A 19,345-nucleotide genomic window follows, 5' to 3' on the forward strand; every position below is an offset into this window, starting at 1 on the left:
TTAGGAGTGACAGATTATTTGGTAAACGTATAGCATGTTCTATATGTTATAGTTATTTGAATGACTCTTACCATAATATGTTACGTTAACATACCAGGCACGTTCTCAGTTGGTTATTTATGCCTCATATAACGTACACTTATTCAGCCTGTTGTTCACTATTCTTTATTTATTTTAAATTGCCTTTCAAATGTCTATTCTTGGTGTTGGCTTTTATCAAATACATTTCCCCCAAAAATGCCACTTATACCCCAGTGCGACTTATATGTTTTTTTCTTTCTTTCTTATGCATTTTCGGCAGGTGCGACTTATACTCCGGTGCGACATATACTCCGAAAAATACGGTACATTCCGTAACCCGTATGATAAACATGCTGTAGCAATATTATTATTGGAAGAGCGAACAATGAGGAATTCTTTTACTATCGTAACAAGACATCGGCGTGCTACAATATTAGCCATAAAAGCTAACTTCGGCAAGAGATCAGAATCAGAATCAGAATCAGAATAGTTTTATTGCCATTGTTTGAGAACGGGTTCACAAACTAGGAATTTTTCTTGGTGCAAACGTGCGACATAAAAACATATAACACATATTTGGTAATAAAAAGAGCTGTAACTGAGCTATCAGATAGACTTAGAAGGAATTCAAGGAATTCAAGGAGCTGCTGTTAGGAGTTATTGTTCATTTGCCTGATGGCCGAGGGATAAAACTGTTCAGATGGCGGGAGGTGTGGGTCTGGATGGAGCGTAGTCTCCTGCCTGAGGGGAGAGGGGAGAATAGCGTGTGTCCAGGGTGAGAAGAGTCAGCTGTCCTGGAGGAGAACAAGTCCTGGAGGGATGGGAGCTTGCAGCCAATCACCTTCTCAGCAGCACGTACGATGCGCTGCAGTCTATTCTTATCCTGGACTGTGGCGCCGGGGAACCACACTGTGATGGAGGAGGTCAGGATGGACTCTATGATGGCTGAGTAAAACTGCACCAGCATCTCGGTCGGCACCTTAAGTTTCCTCAGCTGCCGCAGGAAGTACATCCTCTGCTGGGCCTTCTTGATGAGGGAGCTGATGGTCAGCTCCCACTTGAGGTCCTGGGTGATGGTGGTGCCCAAGAAACGGAAGGAGTCCACAATGGGGACGGGGGTGGGAGAGTCAATCAGGGTGAGGGGGGATGGTGGGGCTGTGACTTTCCTGAAGTCCATGATCATCTCCACTGTTTTCTGGGCGTTCAGCTCCAGGTTGTTGAGGCTGCACCAGGACGTCAGCTGGCCCACCTCTCTCCTGTAGGCGGACTCATCGCCATTCGAGATGAGCCCGATGAGGGTGGTGTCATCCGCAAACTTGAGCAGTTTTACGGATTGGTGACAGGAGGTGCAGCAGTTTGTATACAGGGAGAAGAGCCAGGGGGAGAGTACACAGCCCTGAGGAGTACCAGTGTTTGTGGTTCGACTGTCCGAGACAATCTTCCCCAGCCGTACGTGCTGTCTTCGGTCTGTCAGGAAGTCATTAATCCAACTGCAGAGGGAGTCGGGCACGCTGAGCTGGTAGAGCTTGTCTCGTAGCAGTCCAGGGAGGATGGTGTTGAAGGCAGAGCTGAAGTCCACAAACAGGATCCTAGCGTAGGTTCCTGGGGAGTCCAGATGCTCCAGGATGAAGTGGAGGGCCAGGTTCACTGCATCATCCACAGACCTGTTGGCTCTGTAGGCGAACTGCAGTGGGTCCAGGAGGGGGGCGGTGATGTCCTTGAGGTGGGGCAGGACCAAGCGCTCAAAGGACTTCATGACCACAGACGTCAGCGTGACCGGCCTGTAGTCATTTAGTCCTGTGATCCGTGCTTTCTTGGGGACAGGGACAATGGTAGAGGTCTTAAAGCAGGACGGCACGCGGCATAGCTCCAGAGAGGTGTTAAAAATGTCAGTGAAGACAGGAGCCAGCTGGTCCGCACAGTGTCTGAGAGTGGACGGGGAGACACCATCCGGCCCGGGGACCTTCCGCGTATTCAGCTTCAAGAACTGCCGGCGTACATCCTCTTCTTTGATGGAGAGGGTCTTTACAGTCTTATAATGTTTTTGGAGTCCTGTGATGTCATTGGAGTCCTTTGAGTCCTTTAACTCCTTTAATGAAGTGCTGGCATTGGTGGGGAGGGTGATGGTGGGGGGAGCATGGCTTTGATGAGCTGAAGGCCGTTCATGACGACAGTAATGTGTGTTGAGGCCCTCAGCGAGAGTCCGGTCATTCAGGGCCTGGGGGGGTTTTGGGCTTATAGTTCGTAAGGGCCCTTAGACCTCTCCAAACTGCCGCAGAATCATTGGAGCGGAACTGTTCCTGTAGACGGTTAGAGTACACAGATTTAGCTTTCTCCACTTCCTTGGTGAAGTGGTACTTCGCTTCTCTGTATGTACTTCGGTCCCCACTTCCCCACGCAGCCTCCTTCTTTTTGCGCAGCTGTCGGAGCTTGGGTGTGAACCAGGGCTTGTCGTTGTTATAACAAACCCTGGTGCGCGTTGGAATGATGCGCGCCTCATTGAACTGTATGTATGAGGTCACAGTGTCCGTATACTCGTCCAGATTGTTCGTGGCCGCTCCAATTGCCTCCCAGTCTGTCGTTTCCCAACAAGCATGCAACTCGTCCACAGACTCCGCGGTGAAACACTTAATGTTCCTCATAACAGGGTTAGCCAGTTTCAGTCTCTGTCTGTATGAAGGGATTAAGTGCACCATCACGTGATCTGATAGTCCAATAGCAGCGCGCGGGACTGCATGAAAAGCCTTGCTCAATGTAGTGTAGCAGTGATCCAGCGTGTTCTCCTCTCTGGTCGGGCATTTAATAAACTGTAAGCTAGCTTCTACAACAACACGAAACACGTTTGGGTTTGTAATGCTTAACACTGCGATATGACACCAATCTGTACTGACTGAAAAACATGAACATGAATATGACAGCATCTGTAAAGTATTAGCCCACATTTCACAGCTAGTCAGACAGTGTATGTACTGTAGCTGTACTAACACGCATGGCGTGCTGCGTGTATCATGGTCGACATTAAAGTGACTCACTCGATGGACGGTTGTTTGTCTGGTCCAGCTGGCTGTTTCCTGTTGATATTGGATAAGCAATCCATTTATGTCGAGGTAGCTTGGCTCCAAGTTCCATATTTATAGCGTCAAAATCGTTTTCATTGTAAATCCTCATTTGTCCAAAAACAGTCGTTTTCGTTGTCTGTAACCAAGTCTGCCATGATTAGAACACACACTCCTGTTTGATTCACACATGTTGCCAGAAGTCAGACGTGCGCAGCTATGGAAACAGAAATTAATGCGTGAAAGACGTCAGTCCCGGAAACGTATAAAATTATCAAAATACGTTAAAAATTGAACATATTACATAATGTTATGAACGTGTCTGTTACATTATATATAGACTTGCTCTGTGTATATAAAACGTTGCTGGAGGGTTTGGAAGTTGTTTCAGAAGGCTTTAAAGGTCACAATGGTGACTCCATTAGCCCCATCTTTCGAGCGTTTTTTTTATCATTTTTAAAATCTTTAAACAAAACGTGTGTTCTTGTCTCTCATAATGATTGTGAAGGATAGGCAAAATTCCAAAAACAGTGCAGTTCCTTTTTTAAAAGGTGTCATATTATGATTTAAGACACTACCTTGTGGTCTGCATAGCATGTAATGGTGGGTCTTTGGTCAACATTTTGCATAGATTATGTTTTACAGACCATCTTCAAGCTGCCTTTTGACTGTCTTGAGAATGCTCTGTTTTGTGGGTAGTCTTAAATTACGCGGAGAAATCCTCCTCCAGGCCAATCCCCCCTCGACTGTGTCTCCACCCCGTCAGCCATGTTGTAGGTTTTGCATTATAAGTCCTCTTTTAGTCTGTTATTGCGTGCCTTCATTCAAGATGTGCACTTTGGCTGGAGCAAGCCTTGAATGTGGGCGTTCCTTGTTAAATCTGGCCTTCCGCATATTCTCCCATCGTCCTTAAGTACTTCCTCTCTTGAATGAATGAGAACATCCGTAGACATGTTTCTCTCTTGTGCGCCTGGGAGGCTGGAATAAGTCCAGCACCCCAAGAAGGTGAATTGCACTTAAAGTTTGGATGTAGTTTACACCACACTTAAAAAAAGACACAAGAAACTTCCAGAAAAATGTAAAATCCATTCTGATTGTTTCATTTGAGACACCTTGAAACATCCATTGAAATGAGAATAAAAGGACTGTAATGCCACTTTGTATTAACTATCAAAAATCAAAATGCACATCGTTGTCCCGTAAGTGCGACCACAGTGTAAGGGGACGCACGTATATCTGCCGTCTTTCGATATCCTACACCAGAGGTGTCCATTACGTCGATCGCGGGCCACCAATCGATCGCGGAGGGTGTGTCAGTCCATCGCCAGCCAGGTATTGAAAAAATAGACCATGAGCAGTCACCAATCTTCACTATGACGTCACTTTTTTGATTGACATTCAAGGCACACAAGGACCTTGTGAGATGGCTCTGGCTGCTGCAAGCTCAGTGTGAAGGAAAAAAAGACGTCAAGAAGGCGAGATATACTTTTTAATTCTACAGACTCTCACGCCGTACCTGTCGTCAATAGCCTAGAGACCGACCGCACAGTTCCTGTCTTCACAATGAAAGTGCTGGTCCATCCTGCCTGCGCTAACAAAATAAGAGTCTCAGAAAGCTAGCGCACACAAGTTTGCAAGCTACAGAGTTTGCCGTCAATGTATATCTTGTAAAGTGTATAAAAACGAGTATGGGAGCTGGACAAATAAGATGCCAAAAACCAACCTCTTTCATAAGGTATTGGACAGAAAGGAGGACTTTTTTTTTTTTCTTCCACAATGTAAATTAGAAAATGTGGAAGTTATCAGCACTACAGTGAATCCTGTCTGATTCCAATCAATGCAAGTCATCAGAATCAGGTAATACATCTACTTATATTCTTGTCTTCATAAAAGGAGGGAATATATATGTTAAACATGCTTTTATTCTAATTAAAACACCTTTAACAATAAAGAAATATAAATTATAAATATTATATATATATATATATATATATATATATATATATATATATATATATATATATATATATATATATATATATATATATATATATATATATATATATATATATATATATGTATATATATATATATATATATATATATATATATATATATACATATATATATATATATATATATATATATATATATATATATATATATATATATATATATATATATATATATATATATATATATATATGTATATATATATATCGTATTTTTTGGACTATAAGTCGCTCTGGAGTATAAGTCGCACCGGCCCAAAATGCACAATAAAGAAGGGAAAAAGTATAGTATAAGTTGCCTTTTTTAGGGAAATTTATTTGATAAAACCCAACACCAAGAATAGACATTTGAAAGGCAATTTAAAATAAATAAAGAATAGTGAACAACAGGCTGAATAAGTGTACGTTATATGAGGCATAAATAACCAACTGGTATGTTAACGTAACATATTATGGTAAGAGTCATTCAAATAACTATAACATATAGAACATGCTATACGTTTGCCAAACAATCTGTCACTCCTAATCGCTAAATCCCATGAAATCTTATACGTCTAGTCTCTTACGTGAATGAGCTAAATAATATTATTTGATATTTTACGGTAATGTGTTAATAATTTCAAACATAAGTCGCTCCTGAGTATAAGTCGCACCCCCGGCCAAACTATGAAAAAAACTGTGACTTATAGTCCGAAAAATACAGTACATCAGGGTGGTTATAATAAGAAGTGAAACACATTTAATATACATATTATGATTTATATACAGTCATGAAGAAGAAGCTGTTGTAGCGTGCATACACATGACATGTTGACATGACAAGAACTGAAATTGATATGGTCTTTTCAAATTTAAAGTGTTGTCTTTTTCTTTGATTTCAATGACAATCACAGGTGTTAGTAAAACGCCACTCTCCACAGGCCGCACTTACACAGGGTGGGTGTGTCTGCAGGCGGACACACCCATGGATGGGAGTATACAAACAAGAGGAACATGCATAACACTTTAATGGGAGAAAAAGTGAAATAATAGCATTCAATCATCCATAGCATTCTGTTCTCCATCTGGAGCTGCTGCTGCCGTTAGCACTGCCAGTGTCTGCTGGCATGCAAACCACCAAACCTCAGCCTCATTTGACTTGGCCTGCAGGAAGAATTAGACAACGCCATATGTAAATGAATAATAAGATTGTTTGTGACCCAAAAGAACCACATTCAGGTGCAACACGCAGAGCTTGGGCATGTGCAGTGAGTGAGTGACTCAAAGGCTTGGAGTCCAAAGAACATGATTAGATTAAATGTAGCAGACCTTGGATTAAGATTGCTCTTGAGAACATGACCATCTCACCCTTAATCCAGTTAAGAAGTTACTGCTCCTTGGACTATACAGGCAAACAAGGACTGACATTAAACTACCGGTAATGGCAGCCAGTATATTAAACAGGACAAAGCACACTAAAAGCACATTATAACGCAATACATACTCATACCCTTAGTGTATGAAAAATGCTAGTAAATTTGCAGTTTTTAACTTTGTTCTCTTGTAGGTTGTTGTCACCACGCCTATGGAGATGTTGAAAATTCAGCTCCAAGACGCTGGACGTATTGGTGAGCAAATCCAAACAGTCATGATGCCTCAGTGTTTGGGTGTTAAATTGGAGAAACAGTGGCCTCTTGTGGTCTTCTTTGGGATTGCAAAAACTTTATCCTCGATCCTTACAGTAAGAAATACTTGGGAATGTACACTTTTAACCCCAATTTGTTTGTTTTCTTCTAATGTGTTATAATATGGTATAGTAGTTAAACATACATTTTCATTATACTGTATATTTTTCTGGTATTGGCTGCAAGTGGCACAAATTTTGACATTTTAAATGATCAAATATGTTTTTTTGCTGTATAAAGTGTCATGATCCGTGGTCCGGATCATGTTTTGTGTTTTCTGATTGTTTTGGACTCCTTTAGTTCCTGTTTGTGCACCTCCTGAGTTTAGTCACCATGGTTACTTATGATTTTCACCTGCCTCTGTTGTTCGGGACACTCACCTGTTTGTAATCAAGAGATACTATTTAAGCCTGCCTTTGCTGGTCACTCGTCCTGGCGTCATTGTTTTGCATCATGCCTTGCCACGTAAGTCGTGTTAATTTCATGCCACAGTTCCCTGAGTTTTCCATGTCCATAGTTTATGCTAAGTATTTGCTTCACGCAGCCTTGTCTACGTAAATATTGTTTAATTTCATGCCACAGTTTCGTGAGGTTTCATGTCCATGGTTCCATGTTTTCTGCCCTAAGTTTTTGCCTTAGCTTCCGCGTGCAGTAGGCATGCTTGCCTTTGTTTTGTAAGTTGGATGAATTTGGGTAATTAAATCATGTTTTTACCTGCACACCTTGTCCGGAGTAGTCCGTTTGCATCCTGGGAAAACGAACCGTGCAGTAAGCCGCAACCAAACCGTGACATAAAGTGTCTTACCTTTTAGTCTGTACTTATCCAGGTATATTTGATCTCACTTTCTATTGTTTTTGACAATTATTAATCTAAAGTGTAAATGTTTTTAGAAAATGAGTAACTACTCAAAAATTTTAAAAGTAGAGTGGACCACTATACTGTAGCACTGAGGGACTTAATTCATACCGTAAAAGCTCTTAATTATAGCTTCAAGTGTTTATTTAGCGCAACTGCAAAGTAGACGGGATGCTATTTCGGAGCAGATGATAACTAAATGGGTTATACTTGTATAGCGCTTTTCTACCTTCAAGGTATTCAAAGCGCTTTGACACTATTTCCACATTCACCCATTGATGGTGGGAGCTGCCATGCAAGGCAGTAACCACGACCCATCAGGAGCAAGGGTGAAGTGTCTTGCCCAAGGATGTGACTAGGTTGGTAGAAGCTGAGGATTGAACCAGGAACCCTCAGGTTGCTGGCAGGGCCACTCTCCCAACTGTGCCACGCCGTCCCCACTGTTTATGTTAGGGGTGTCAAAGTTAATGCATGCAATTAATAACACAAAATATTGCATTAATAATCTATAGACACAGATTAATCATCCAATTGAATCTGACTGCAATTGACTTCAACAGCGAATGGTGGCAGCAGCGTGGGTTGTTGTACGGTCAACGCATACGCCAGTGCAAAGTTGAGTGAGGCAGATGGTTTCAAAATAAACCACGGCAGAACTAATTTGCATAAATTGCAGAGATGAGTTTTCTTAACATCAAAACACAACAAGTTTAAAATAGTATCTAGAAGAAAAACATGTTTTTAGGCAGCCGCTAACAGGAATGCTACTATTTCATTTGGTGCCATTTACCCATGCTAAAGTCGTCAACAGAAATAGCACAGTTAAGTTAAGCAACACTCTTTCTTAGAACTGCAATTAATCTTGATTAATCAACATTCATGCGTGTGATTAATATGAATAAAAAATGTAATAATTTGATAATACTAGTTTATATATATCTGTGGAGGTCTTGCTCCTCTGGGTTCTTTGGACCACCAGTGACCGACATCACCACTCCTTTTCAGAGTTAACAATAATGTTTATTTTACAATAAACGTGTTAGATCGTGCAAAGTCTTTGTGTGCTTTTCAGCAATTGTCTTTTTCCTCGATCGAGCACATGAATGGTTTTCCTTCAGAGTCGTCTGTCTTGCTCTCGCTCCCCTCGTGCTTCGCCAACCGCCATCAACAACAACTCCCCTCTCCTTCCCGACTGCTGCCTTTAACAGAGCGACAGGTGATCAGACAAACACTCTCAGCTGTGTCATCTACACACCTGCCGCTGATCTCGAAGCTGGTCCTGACACACCCCGCTTCGCTGCAGGTCTGCAGGCCACGCCCCCCAACATATAATTATTTTTTTTACTTTAACAATACAATGGTGCATGAAAAAGCGAAAAAATAACTTTTTGACCACATAGCCATTTATTGTCAAGTATATTGCACAACACAGCAGCAACACACCAATGTAGTAGTACTGGTATGGAGCACATTGCTCACCCATCAATACAACTGATCAGTGCATTACAAACAACACTATGGCAAGTGTAACACCAACTAATGAGCTCAAACAATTTTTTAATGTAGAGAAAGCTGCTGGATGCTTGAGATGCAGCTACTGCCATCTAGTGGAGTTTATACCAATTACATCAGGGGGTTGCCTACAGCCACAGCTGTTAATGCCAATGTTTTTGAGCCGGCTCTAATTAGGGTTATTTATTTGTATTTCCTGTTATGGGAGACTGTGTGTTTAATTGAATATAGCATAATGAAGGGCTTGTTCTGCACTCCTTAGCGGCTCAGAGGAAGCTGATGCCAGAGACGGTGGCAGCAGGCACAGTGGACGCCAAGTCGCCAACAGCCATACAGCTCACCAGACAATTACTGAGTGAAAAGGGAATCGCTGGATTATATAAGGGCCTTGGTGCCACATTGCTCAGGTAAAACAATGCTGATGAACAGCTGGTATCTTTAGTAAGACCGTCATTGTATTTATGTCTTCTTTCCTTGTTTTATAGGGATGTTCCATTCTCCATCATCTACTTCCCCCTTTTTGCTAACCTGAATAACCTGGGGAAGCGAGGCGCAGAAGGACCCGCTCCTTTCTACGTGTCCTTCCTTTCAGGCTGCTTAGCGGGCAGCACGGCAGCAGTCGCAGTCAATCCAGTTGATGGTAAGTGGTGAGGCCAGCCGATGCAATGTGGGCTGATTTCAAACGCTGATCTCAACTTTGTGTGCTGCAGTGATAAAGACAAGACTTCAGTCTCTGACCCGGGGTAGCACCGAGGACACGTACAGTGGCGTGACCGACTGTATCAGGTTACCTCATTGTGTCTTTTTTTCCAAACCCCGTTTCCATATGAGTTGGGAAATGGTGTTAGATGTAAATATAAACGGAATACAATGATTTACAAATCATTTTCAACCAATATTCAATTGAATGCACTACAAAAACAAGATATTTGATGTTCAAACTCATAAACTTTATTGTTTTTTTGCAAATAATAATGAACTTAGAATTTCATGGCTGCAACACGTGCCAAAGTAGTTGGGAAAGGGCATGTTCACCACTGTGTTACATCACCTTTTCTTTTAACAACACTCAATAAACGATTGGGAACTGAGGAAACTAATTGTTGAAGCTTTGAAAGTGGAATTCTTTCCCATTCTTGTTTTATGTAGAGCTTCAGTTGTTCAACAGTGTGGTATTTTACGCTTCATAATGCGCCACACATTTTCGATGGGAGACAGGTCTGGACTGCAGGCGGGCCAGGAAAGTACCCGCACTCTTTTTTTACGAAGCCACGCTGTTGTAACACATGCTGAATGTGGCTTGGCATTGTCTTGCTGTCAAATATGTTGTCTTTGTAGCATATTCAACTGAATATGGGTTGAAAATGATTTGCAAATCATTGTATTCCGTTTATATTTACATCTAACACAATTTCCCAACTCATATGGAAACGGGGTTTGTATGTTGGCTCAGCGCAACTTCAGTTTATGTAATGCATGTCATTATGTACTCTATAGGAAAATCATGTCTAACGAGGGTCCAGCCGCTTTTCTGAAGGGGGCATACTGTCGAGCGTTGGTCATTGCACCTCTCTTTGGCATCGCCCAGGTGGTCTACTTCCTCGGCGTGGGCGAGTTTCTCCTCAGCTTCTTGCCTAAAAAAGACAACTAACGAAGCGCATCATCTCTAAAGCCTTTCCCGCCCAGACCGCATCACACACCCCCACTTACGTGAGGATTCATCTCATTCTTACAGAACTTTACGTTCAGATTTTTAATGCTCACGAGCTACATTTTGTTTCAAATTTGTTGTCTTGAATGTCCGAATCATGCAGGAGGGAGCCTTCGTTTTGCTGCCAAGCTGCCTGTGTCGGTGCATGTCGATCCGACATGAAGTCGCAAATGTCAGGTTAGGTTTTGAAGAAGTATGGCTTTATAATTACAACATATGATATTTTATATAGCGATTGTCAAAATTTCAAGGTCGACGAATGGCCCTTGGTTGCTGCAGTCTTACGTGCTCCATTTTTAAACACACATAGAGTAGTGATCCATTCAAAATAGAATTATGAAAATATCTAAATTAAAAGCACACATAACTTACTTAGATATTTGATAAATTCTTACAAAAAATTATATTTAGGTTATTGCCCAAACCTCACTGCTCCAAAAGTACAGGGAACACTTGCCATAAAGTGGTAAAACATGACATTACATTTCATACTAGTGTGTATGGCCTCTGTGGGCCTGTATGAACAAGGGGTGTCCCGATCCGATAATGATATTAGATATCATCCGATATCAGCCAAAAAAAACCAAGTGTTGTATTATATCAGTTTGCATCTAAAATCGGCAATATGAGTACCGTATTTTTCGGAGTATAAGTCGCTCTGGAGTATAAGTCGCACCGGCCGAAAATGCATAATAAAGAAGGAAAAAAACCACATATAAGTCGCACTGGGGTATAAGTCGCATTTTTTGGGGAAATTTATTTGATAAAACCCAACACCAAGAATAGACATTTGAAAGGCAATTTAAAATAAATAAAGAATAGTGAACAACAGGCTGAATAAGTGTACGTTATATGAGGCATAAATAACCAACTGGTATGTTAACGTAACATATTATGGTAAGAGTCATTCAAATAACTATAACATATAGAACATGCTATACGTTTACCAAACAATCTGTCACTCCTAATCGCTAAATCCCATCAAATCTTATACGTCTAGTCTCTTACGTGAATAAGCTAAATAATATTATTTGATATTTTACGGTAATGTGTTAATAATTTCACACATAAGTCGCTCCTGAGTATAAGTCGCACCCCAAACTATGAAAAAAACTGTGATTTATAGTTCGAAAAATACGGTACTTTGATACCAGCAGTCCCCCAACGTGTTTCCTTGTGTTAGGTCGGTCCATTCTTGTATTTTAGTGAAGTTATATACAAAAGGTAAACATGGTAGGCTTTTGGCTACTCAGAGCTAGCTGCTACACAACAACGTACCAAACAATAGCACACAAGCTAGACATATGTAATAAATGTCCTTAATTGAACAATATTGCAGTCTAAAACACATTTAAATTTAAACAAGTATAAATAATTATAGTTATATATTACTTACACGTACAAGGCAGGGAATATTAGGAAGTACACTGCAAAAACTGAAATCTAAGTAAGATGACATATATCAAATAAGGGTGATATTTGCTTATTTTCTGTCTGATAAGATCATTCTTCTCACTAAGCAGATTTTATGTTAGTGTTTTAAGTGTTTTGATCCTAAATGATCTCAGTAAGATATTACAGCTTGTTGCTGAGATTTGATGACCTATATTGAGTAAAACATGCTTGAAACTAGAATATCAACTGTTGCAAAGCTGTGTCATCAACACTCACAAGTATAAAACTACTTTTTTAAAGTAATCATTTCTTATTTCAAGCATGAAAAAAAAAATCATGATTTTGACACAATTGTGTCTCATAATTAAAACAGATGACAGCCAAATGGACTTTGCTGTTTTATTTTCAATGAAACAATAGACATTACATACTCATATAGTAGTACAGTTGGCACAGTACAGTAAACTGACAGTTAATATTTTAACATTTAACATGTGACATTTCAAACAATTTTGAACAGAAATAGTTCATGCACATTCAGATAAATTCCTCAAAATGACAATTAAAAGAAATTGGGCCGGGGGCCGGGCTGTATATATGCGCACTAATTGACTGAAAGAGCACGCACTTGGCGCGATGATGTCATGTTATCGATGGAAAAATGCATTTTTAGACCATATGATTTGCCTGAGCGGCTAGGAGACCCCGAGAGTAACAAGCGCTTGCCTTGTTGCCTTTCCATTAAGAACAATAAATTAGTTTTTAGTATAAGTTTGCTGGTTCCAAGAAATGTAATGCCGAGCGCATATCATTATGTCAAGATAATGGCACTAGCATTTACTTCATTTAAGAATATTTTTCAACATATTGAGCAAAAAGGTTTCTTTTTTTTTTTCTATCAAGAAAAGTGCACTTGTTATTAGTGAGAATATACTTATTTTAAGGTATTTTGGGGTTCATAGAGGTTAGCTAATTTTACTTGTTATGGAAAGTCTTGACAAGCCAAATTTTCTTGTTCTATTGGCAGATCATTTTGCTTAGTTCAAATAAAATACCCCTCATTTTTGTATTATTTTTTCTTGTTTTTGAACACTGACTTTTTGCAGTGTATTCAGTAAAAAAAAGTGTCCGCATCATTCAATTTACTGCGTCATGACTCTTGAGCTTAACTAAATGAATTATCCTGGCCACTATGTCTCCCAAAAAATAATTACCACTCCACTTCAACCTAAAGATGCATAAGTCCATTCCAGACAATTAATAATACATAGGTTTGTGTTTTTCATACCTACTATTGTTCTCTGTTTGACAAATTGTACTTGATCAAGCCTTTTCTAACATTCCACACTATAGAATAATGAAAGTATGTATGATTCATGCTGTTGTTTCGGATCAATATCGGTATTGGGCAATACTTCAGGCTGCAACAACTGCAGTATTGTACTGTCAGTGAAAAAATGGTATCGGGACACCCCTAGTATTAACACACAAACTCTGTTGGAGGTTATTTTATAGTGCTCTAGTAGTGAGTGCTTCCTTCTTGCATAAAGCAGCATATAGCGGTCGTACTTATCCCTTCCTTTAAGCCCTCTTCACATACTATCTACAGTATAGAACACTCTTGAAACACTGTGCTGGGAGACCCTCCTAAATCTTCTAGCCACAGTGCATATGAAGGATCTGCACTACCCGTATGTTCCTTTTACGTTTTGAGCAGTGTAGTTAGAAACAGGAAAAATCTATGTTGGAGCAAACCCAGAGAAAGTGTTTATGTGATACCAGCACACCTGCTTGGACCTAAGAAGCCACACCCCTTCAGCCACAAGATGACTTGCATTGCCTCAGCTTTTTTTATAAGTAGATCAGCTCTATTGTTTACCTTCTCTCAAAGATCTCTCTGTTCTGGTGTGCAATCAAACATTAGACACACCATGAAACACTGCTTTTACAATCAGGCATATTTATGGCCAGTACCAAATTGGTGATGAAATAGTTTTTTATTTGACTCACAATTACACAGAGTCAATCAGATGATCAATGCTTTAAAATGTTGGTGGTTCACAGAGCAATGAAATATCTTTGGACTATATGCAAGATTAGAAACTACTTTGAGTAGTCAGTGTGCAGCTTAAAAAGCATTGTAGATTTACTACTATTGGAAAATAAGTCAACTCTAGGGATGGGCGATGTGGCCTAAAATCTATTGCAGCTTCCTGGGATAACAATTTGTATCACAATATATTATTTAGAATATACATTTTAATAGAACCATTTCAAAATGGGTTACAAAGGCTGCTAATTTGGCTGCTGACGTATACAGTAACATATTGTCACTTCGGTTTGTATTCATACTTGCCAACCCTCCCGATTTTCCCGGGAGACTCCCGAATTTCTCCCGATTTCCACCCGGACAACAATAATGGGGGCGTGCCTTGAAAGCACTGTCTTTAGCGTCCTCTACAACCTGTCGTCGTGTCATCAATACTAACAGCGTACAGAATATATGCGGCTTTTACACACACTTAAGCGAATGCAAGGCATACTTGATCAACAGCCATGCAGGTCACACTGAGGGTGTCCGTATAAACAACTTTAACACTGTTACAAATATGTGAACCCACACCAAACAAGAATGACAAACACATTTCGGGAGAACATCCGCACCGTAACACAACATAAACACAACAGAACAAATACCCAGAATCCCTTGCAGCACTAACTCTTCCGGGACGCTAAATATACACCCCCGCTACCACCAAACCCCGCCCCCCTCCCATCTCCCGAATTCGGAAGTCTCAAGGTTGGCAAGTATGTTTGTATTATTTTCTCAAAACTATTTTTTATCTAATTGCTAATGTAATAGCGGGTTACTTTCTGTTGTAACACGGTTCTATCTTTGTTGAAATGTACTAAGCCCTTTTTGTTCTGTTGTTTGGATACTTTACATTCATTCGATTTGGGCAATGCCACACATTTGGGTATCGATCCAATAACAACTAGTTACAGGGGCTGTATTGGTTATACCAATGCTGATACTGATACTTCAAATTTTCAATAGAAAGATTACATTCAGATCACAATTATAATCACACAAAAACACAGGATGGCGACATAACAATATCAAGTAAATATTTGGATGATTTTTTACCACTGGCTCTGATTAAAATCCTAAGCTTTTTGCCCTTAAAGCCCTTCTGTTTTCAAGGACATACTTCCTGATATAATAACAAAAACAAGAAAATATTTTTTGATGATAAAAAATATGGATCTTACCCCTGGAGTGTCGCCCATATACTGATACTTTACTTGGTATCATTACTGTCGGTATTTGACATTCAAGAACTCTACCTTGCAGTTAGTTACTGTAGCATGTTTAGCTATTCCTCGTCATCCAGTGATAATGGGCTACTTGGCGCTAGCAGCTACACAACAGCTAAGCACATAAGCGACATACAATGTGCTTAGAGTGGACCAAGTTCCTCTATAAAACAGGAACACTCGGGTGTTTTTAGGAATTAGCTGAAAAATGCTTGTCTCCCAAGTTTTAAACTGAACTTGGGGGGGCCAATATGGTGTCATTACCCATTTGGCCAGTTGAATAGCCTTGCTCTACACTGACTACTCCAAAGTAAATCTATGAATTATTTTCATTTAGTGATGTCCTTTGAGTAAATATATCATCATGAGAGATACTGTAGTTTTAAAGTAATCATGTGAGTAAATGGTCAACTGCAGTTGCTTATATGGTTTTGACACTATTGTTTACAGTACGGATCAGTCAATTATCAAACATATCCGTTGCAACTTGAATTCACTGGCAGGGCACAAAGAGCTAACGGGAAAACATTCATCATAAAACCCCGAATCAAACCATTTATTTGTTCAGTTGACTTGTTTGCTTGAAGCTATACAGCGGTTATACACCATATCTCACGTATGCATCACACCTCCAAAGCCCTGCCATTGGTTTATCTAACCGGAGATCAAGGTGACTTTGACGTCTTTTTTTATCAAATCACATTCCGCTTTGTAGCTCCCACTTGTGGCACTGTTGGCGTCTGATGCAACTTTTTAACGTGTACTCATGTGTGGGAGTGAGAAGTGTTTATTAGTCTTTGGGTGGTATGATATTGTATATTTGTGTGTCTTGAATCTGTTGTACACATGCAAATGGTATAACGTCTATGCTTTATTGTTTGTTTTGTACATGAAGGCTTATTTGCACACCTACCTCTCCCATCCCCCTGTTATTCAGCGTGGTGATTTTATGTGATGATGCGGATACAGCAGATGAAGGGATGCAACAAACATTATTGGAGCTTGCTAATGTGCGAAGGGACATGCTCCAAGGTGCCATTACCTCTAAGCCAGTGCTCAAGTCTGCGGGTCGGCCAGCACTCCTGTTGTCACTTGTGGACCAAATGAAGCACCTTATAATCAACGTTCCCTCTAAGGTGCGCGCCTGTGCAATTGCGCACTGCTCAAGCGTCGTCTGCGCCCGGCAAATCTATGCCACGCACAAAATCAAATAAAAAAAATAAGCGCATAACAATTTTCAACACACGGACACGACAGAGACAACAGTTTTCGTCATCATTGTTCAAATATTGTAACGTTTGTTGAGACGCTTTGAGGACATGAATTCCATCCATCACTTTACTGAGCAAAACTCTTTATTGGCGGCCATAAACACGTCACCAAAACATTAGTAAAAAAAAAAGATATCTAGCAAAACTGGTCATTTTCTCCAGTACAAACCAGACCAAAGGCAACTTTGTTATATCAACAGCAGCCGCTCGCTCTTTCTCACTTGCGCCAACACATGCACATATGGCACTTAGCCAGTGATGCGTTTACAGACACACAAAAAGTCGGACAACTCCAACACCACACATAAAGTGTCATTCCAGGTCGTTACACAATGATTTACCAATCAAATGTGTGCTTATTCTAGTGTCATTTATCAGGAATCTTAATTTATAAATATTAATCATGAAATGCTGTATAAAATACTAATAAAAATATATTTTTTACAAACAGGAAGTTGCAGGAATGTATACATGATCCCCTTCTTACATCTCATTGTGCAACATGTGAATGTTTTAATGGGAACTAAATGCAATGTCTGAAAGGGGTACAAATTATTTCCAAAGCAGGACCTCCACCCAGACAAACAATACAAGTACACAGTTCATGAAAAACAATATTTTGTGTTATTGTCATTGTAAGTGGGCCTAACACTTATATTAGAAAATAACCTCATGGAAATGACTGCTGTCATTTGATTATAATAATAAGAGAATGTTGTCTGTCTATCTGTGTTGGTCCTGCGATGAGGTGAGGACTTGTCCAGGGTGTACCCCGCCTTCCGCCCGAATGCAGCTGAGATAGGCTCCAGCACCCCCCGCGACCCCGAAAGGGACAAGCGGTAGAAAATGGATGGATGGATGGAGATGTAACTTGTTATTTAGTCAGGTTTGGGCCAGGTGTGCTGCTGGTGTAGCCACAGTGTGCACGTCTGATGTTGCTCACATGGGCTCCACTCAATGCTCAGGGAGTTTTTGCCTTTGCTCACACACGAGAAAATTTAGAGGGAACATTGCTTATAATGATGGCGATATAAACATAATAAGCTCAGAGCCAATAATACTGAAATGAAGTGTACCCCAGACAAGGCTAATGAGGACCTGCTGACTTGAGACTGTAAATGTAACTACCATCAATGGTGCTGCTTCCATTAGGTGGACACCATATGGTGCTGCTTCCATTAGGTAGACACCATGATGGCGACTGAATCACATGCAGTCTTAAAGTGAAAGCCATAAGGTTTCCGACTGTAATGACTTGAACAGCTGAGCCATATAAGCTCATCACCAAGAATCTCTCAACATTCCAAATGCCGTTTTCATCTGCTGTCCCTGTGGTCTATTTTGATTGTGTTATTGGTGATCGCTTTAAATCATTCCCCTGCTTTATTTGAAAGCTTTTGACAATGTTGTGCAATTTCTTTGAGCTTTAAGCCCACGATGAATTATCGCTGACTTTGTGAATTTTGAGTGTGTGTCCGGATAGTATAGTGCTGTAGCTGGTGTGTAGTTCTTTCTGTCTGTCACACTCCTGTGCCATCCCTCTTTCAAAGTTTGAAATGTTTTTGTTTTTTTTTTAAAGAAGAGCACAAAGGATGGTTAAGGCACATGAGATCACACATGGGATCATAGTGATCATAAATTCCAATGTGAAATGTATTTAATGTACAACATGCAAAGACCCATGTAGTGGTGGTGTGCACTGAGCAGTTATCCACAAAATATATATTGCCTACATATTCTCAATGAATCAGATATATGAATGTAAAATAGATATTATAAGATGTATTATTTAGTGAATAATTTATTACATTATGATCTAAACATTTATGCTTTACACACACACACACACACACACACACACACACCAACCAGCTCACTGATATGCAATAAGTAGAAACCGCACACACAAACAACAAAACATGTCAATGTCAGCATCACAATAATGTATACACAATGTGACCGGGGACCTTCGGAGCCTTTTTTGGGGGGGTCCGAGTCCTCTTCCTCCGAGAGGAATTGCGCAACACACAGCACTTTATATCAACCACATCCCCGCCACCACTCTAACCATACAGGGTGTTTAGAATTCTGTGCATTGAATGACACACACACAAACACACACACATACGTCCTATGCATTGTTTACGATGCCATGGTGAAAGAAATAAAGTGTTTCATGTCACAATTTGCTGTTCAATAAACTGACTGTCCCTAAACCATTGAAGGTCATGCTTGTTTTTATTCAGAGTGTAATGCTGACTAAAGATTGTTATTTCATGTCTAGTGCTCTCAAAATGAGGAAACATTTATTCAGAAGAATCTACAGCGATAAACGAGGGACAACTGTAGGTAAATATTGAATATTTTTTTCTTTGATTTGTTGTATTGTTTTCATTCGTCGACACATTGAGGGCTGAGGGCAGGGTTTGTGTGTGTCTTTGCGCAAACTAGCGAAGCCTGACACAGCGAAGGGACAGAGCTGAGGCTTGCCTGCTTGACTGGCTGTGCATTTGAAATGAAACGCTACTG

The 19,345-nt window shown here is 40.3% G+C and overlaps 1 protein-coding gene across 4 annotated transcripts in view; it reads left to right on the top strand.

The window, feature by feature from the left end:
- Window positions 1–19,032, top strand: part of slc25a22a (solute carrier family 25 member 22a) — a 45,688-nt gene extending 26,656 nt beyond the window's left edge. For 3 of the 4 annotated variants that reach the window (XM_062035909.1, XM_062035910.1, XM_062035911.1), the window contains 5 exons: window positions 6,636–6,696; window positions 9,384–9,528; window positions 9,607–9,761; window positions 9,832–9,907; window positions 10,619–19,032. In XM_062035909.1, the coding sequence (XP_061891893.1) occupies window positions 6,636–6,696; window positions 9,384–9,528; window positions 9,607–9,761; window positions 9,832–9,907; window positions 10,619–10,772 (591 nt within the window). In that variant the 3' untranslated portion in view covers window positions 10,773–19,032. The remainder of the gene's footprint in view (window positions 1–6,635; window positions 6,697–9,383; window positions 9,529–9,606; window positions 9,762–9,831; window positions 9,908–10,618) is intronic. The other variant, XR_009824343.1, reaches the window with a different exon arrangement.
- The last annotated feature ends 313 nt before the right edge of the window (window positions 19,033–19,345 follow it).

The sequence above is a fragment of the Entelurus aequoreus genome, linkage group LG24 (genome assembly GCF_033978785.1).
Source record: "Entelurus aequoreus isolate RoL-2023_Sb linkage group LG24, RoL_Eaeq_v1.1, whole genome shotgun sequence".
Taxonomy (NCBI): domain Eukaryota; kingdom Metazoa; phylum Chordata; class Actinopteri; order Syngnathiformes; family Syngnathidae; genus Entelurus; species Entelurus aequoreus.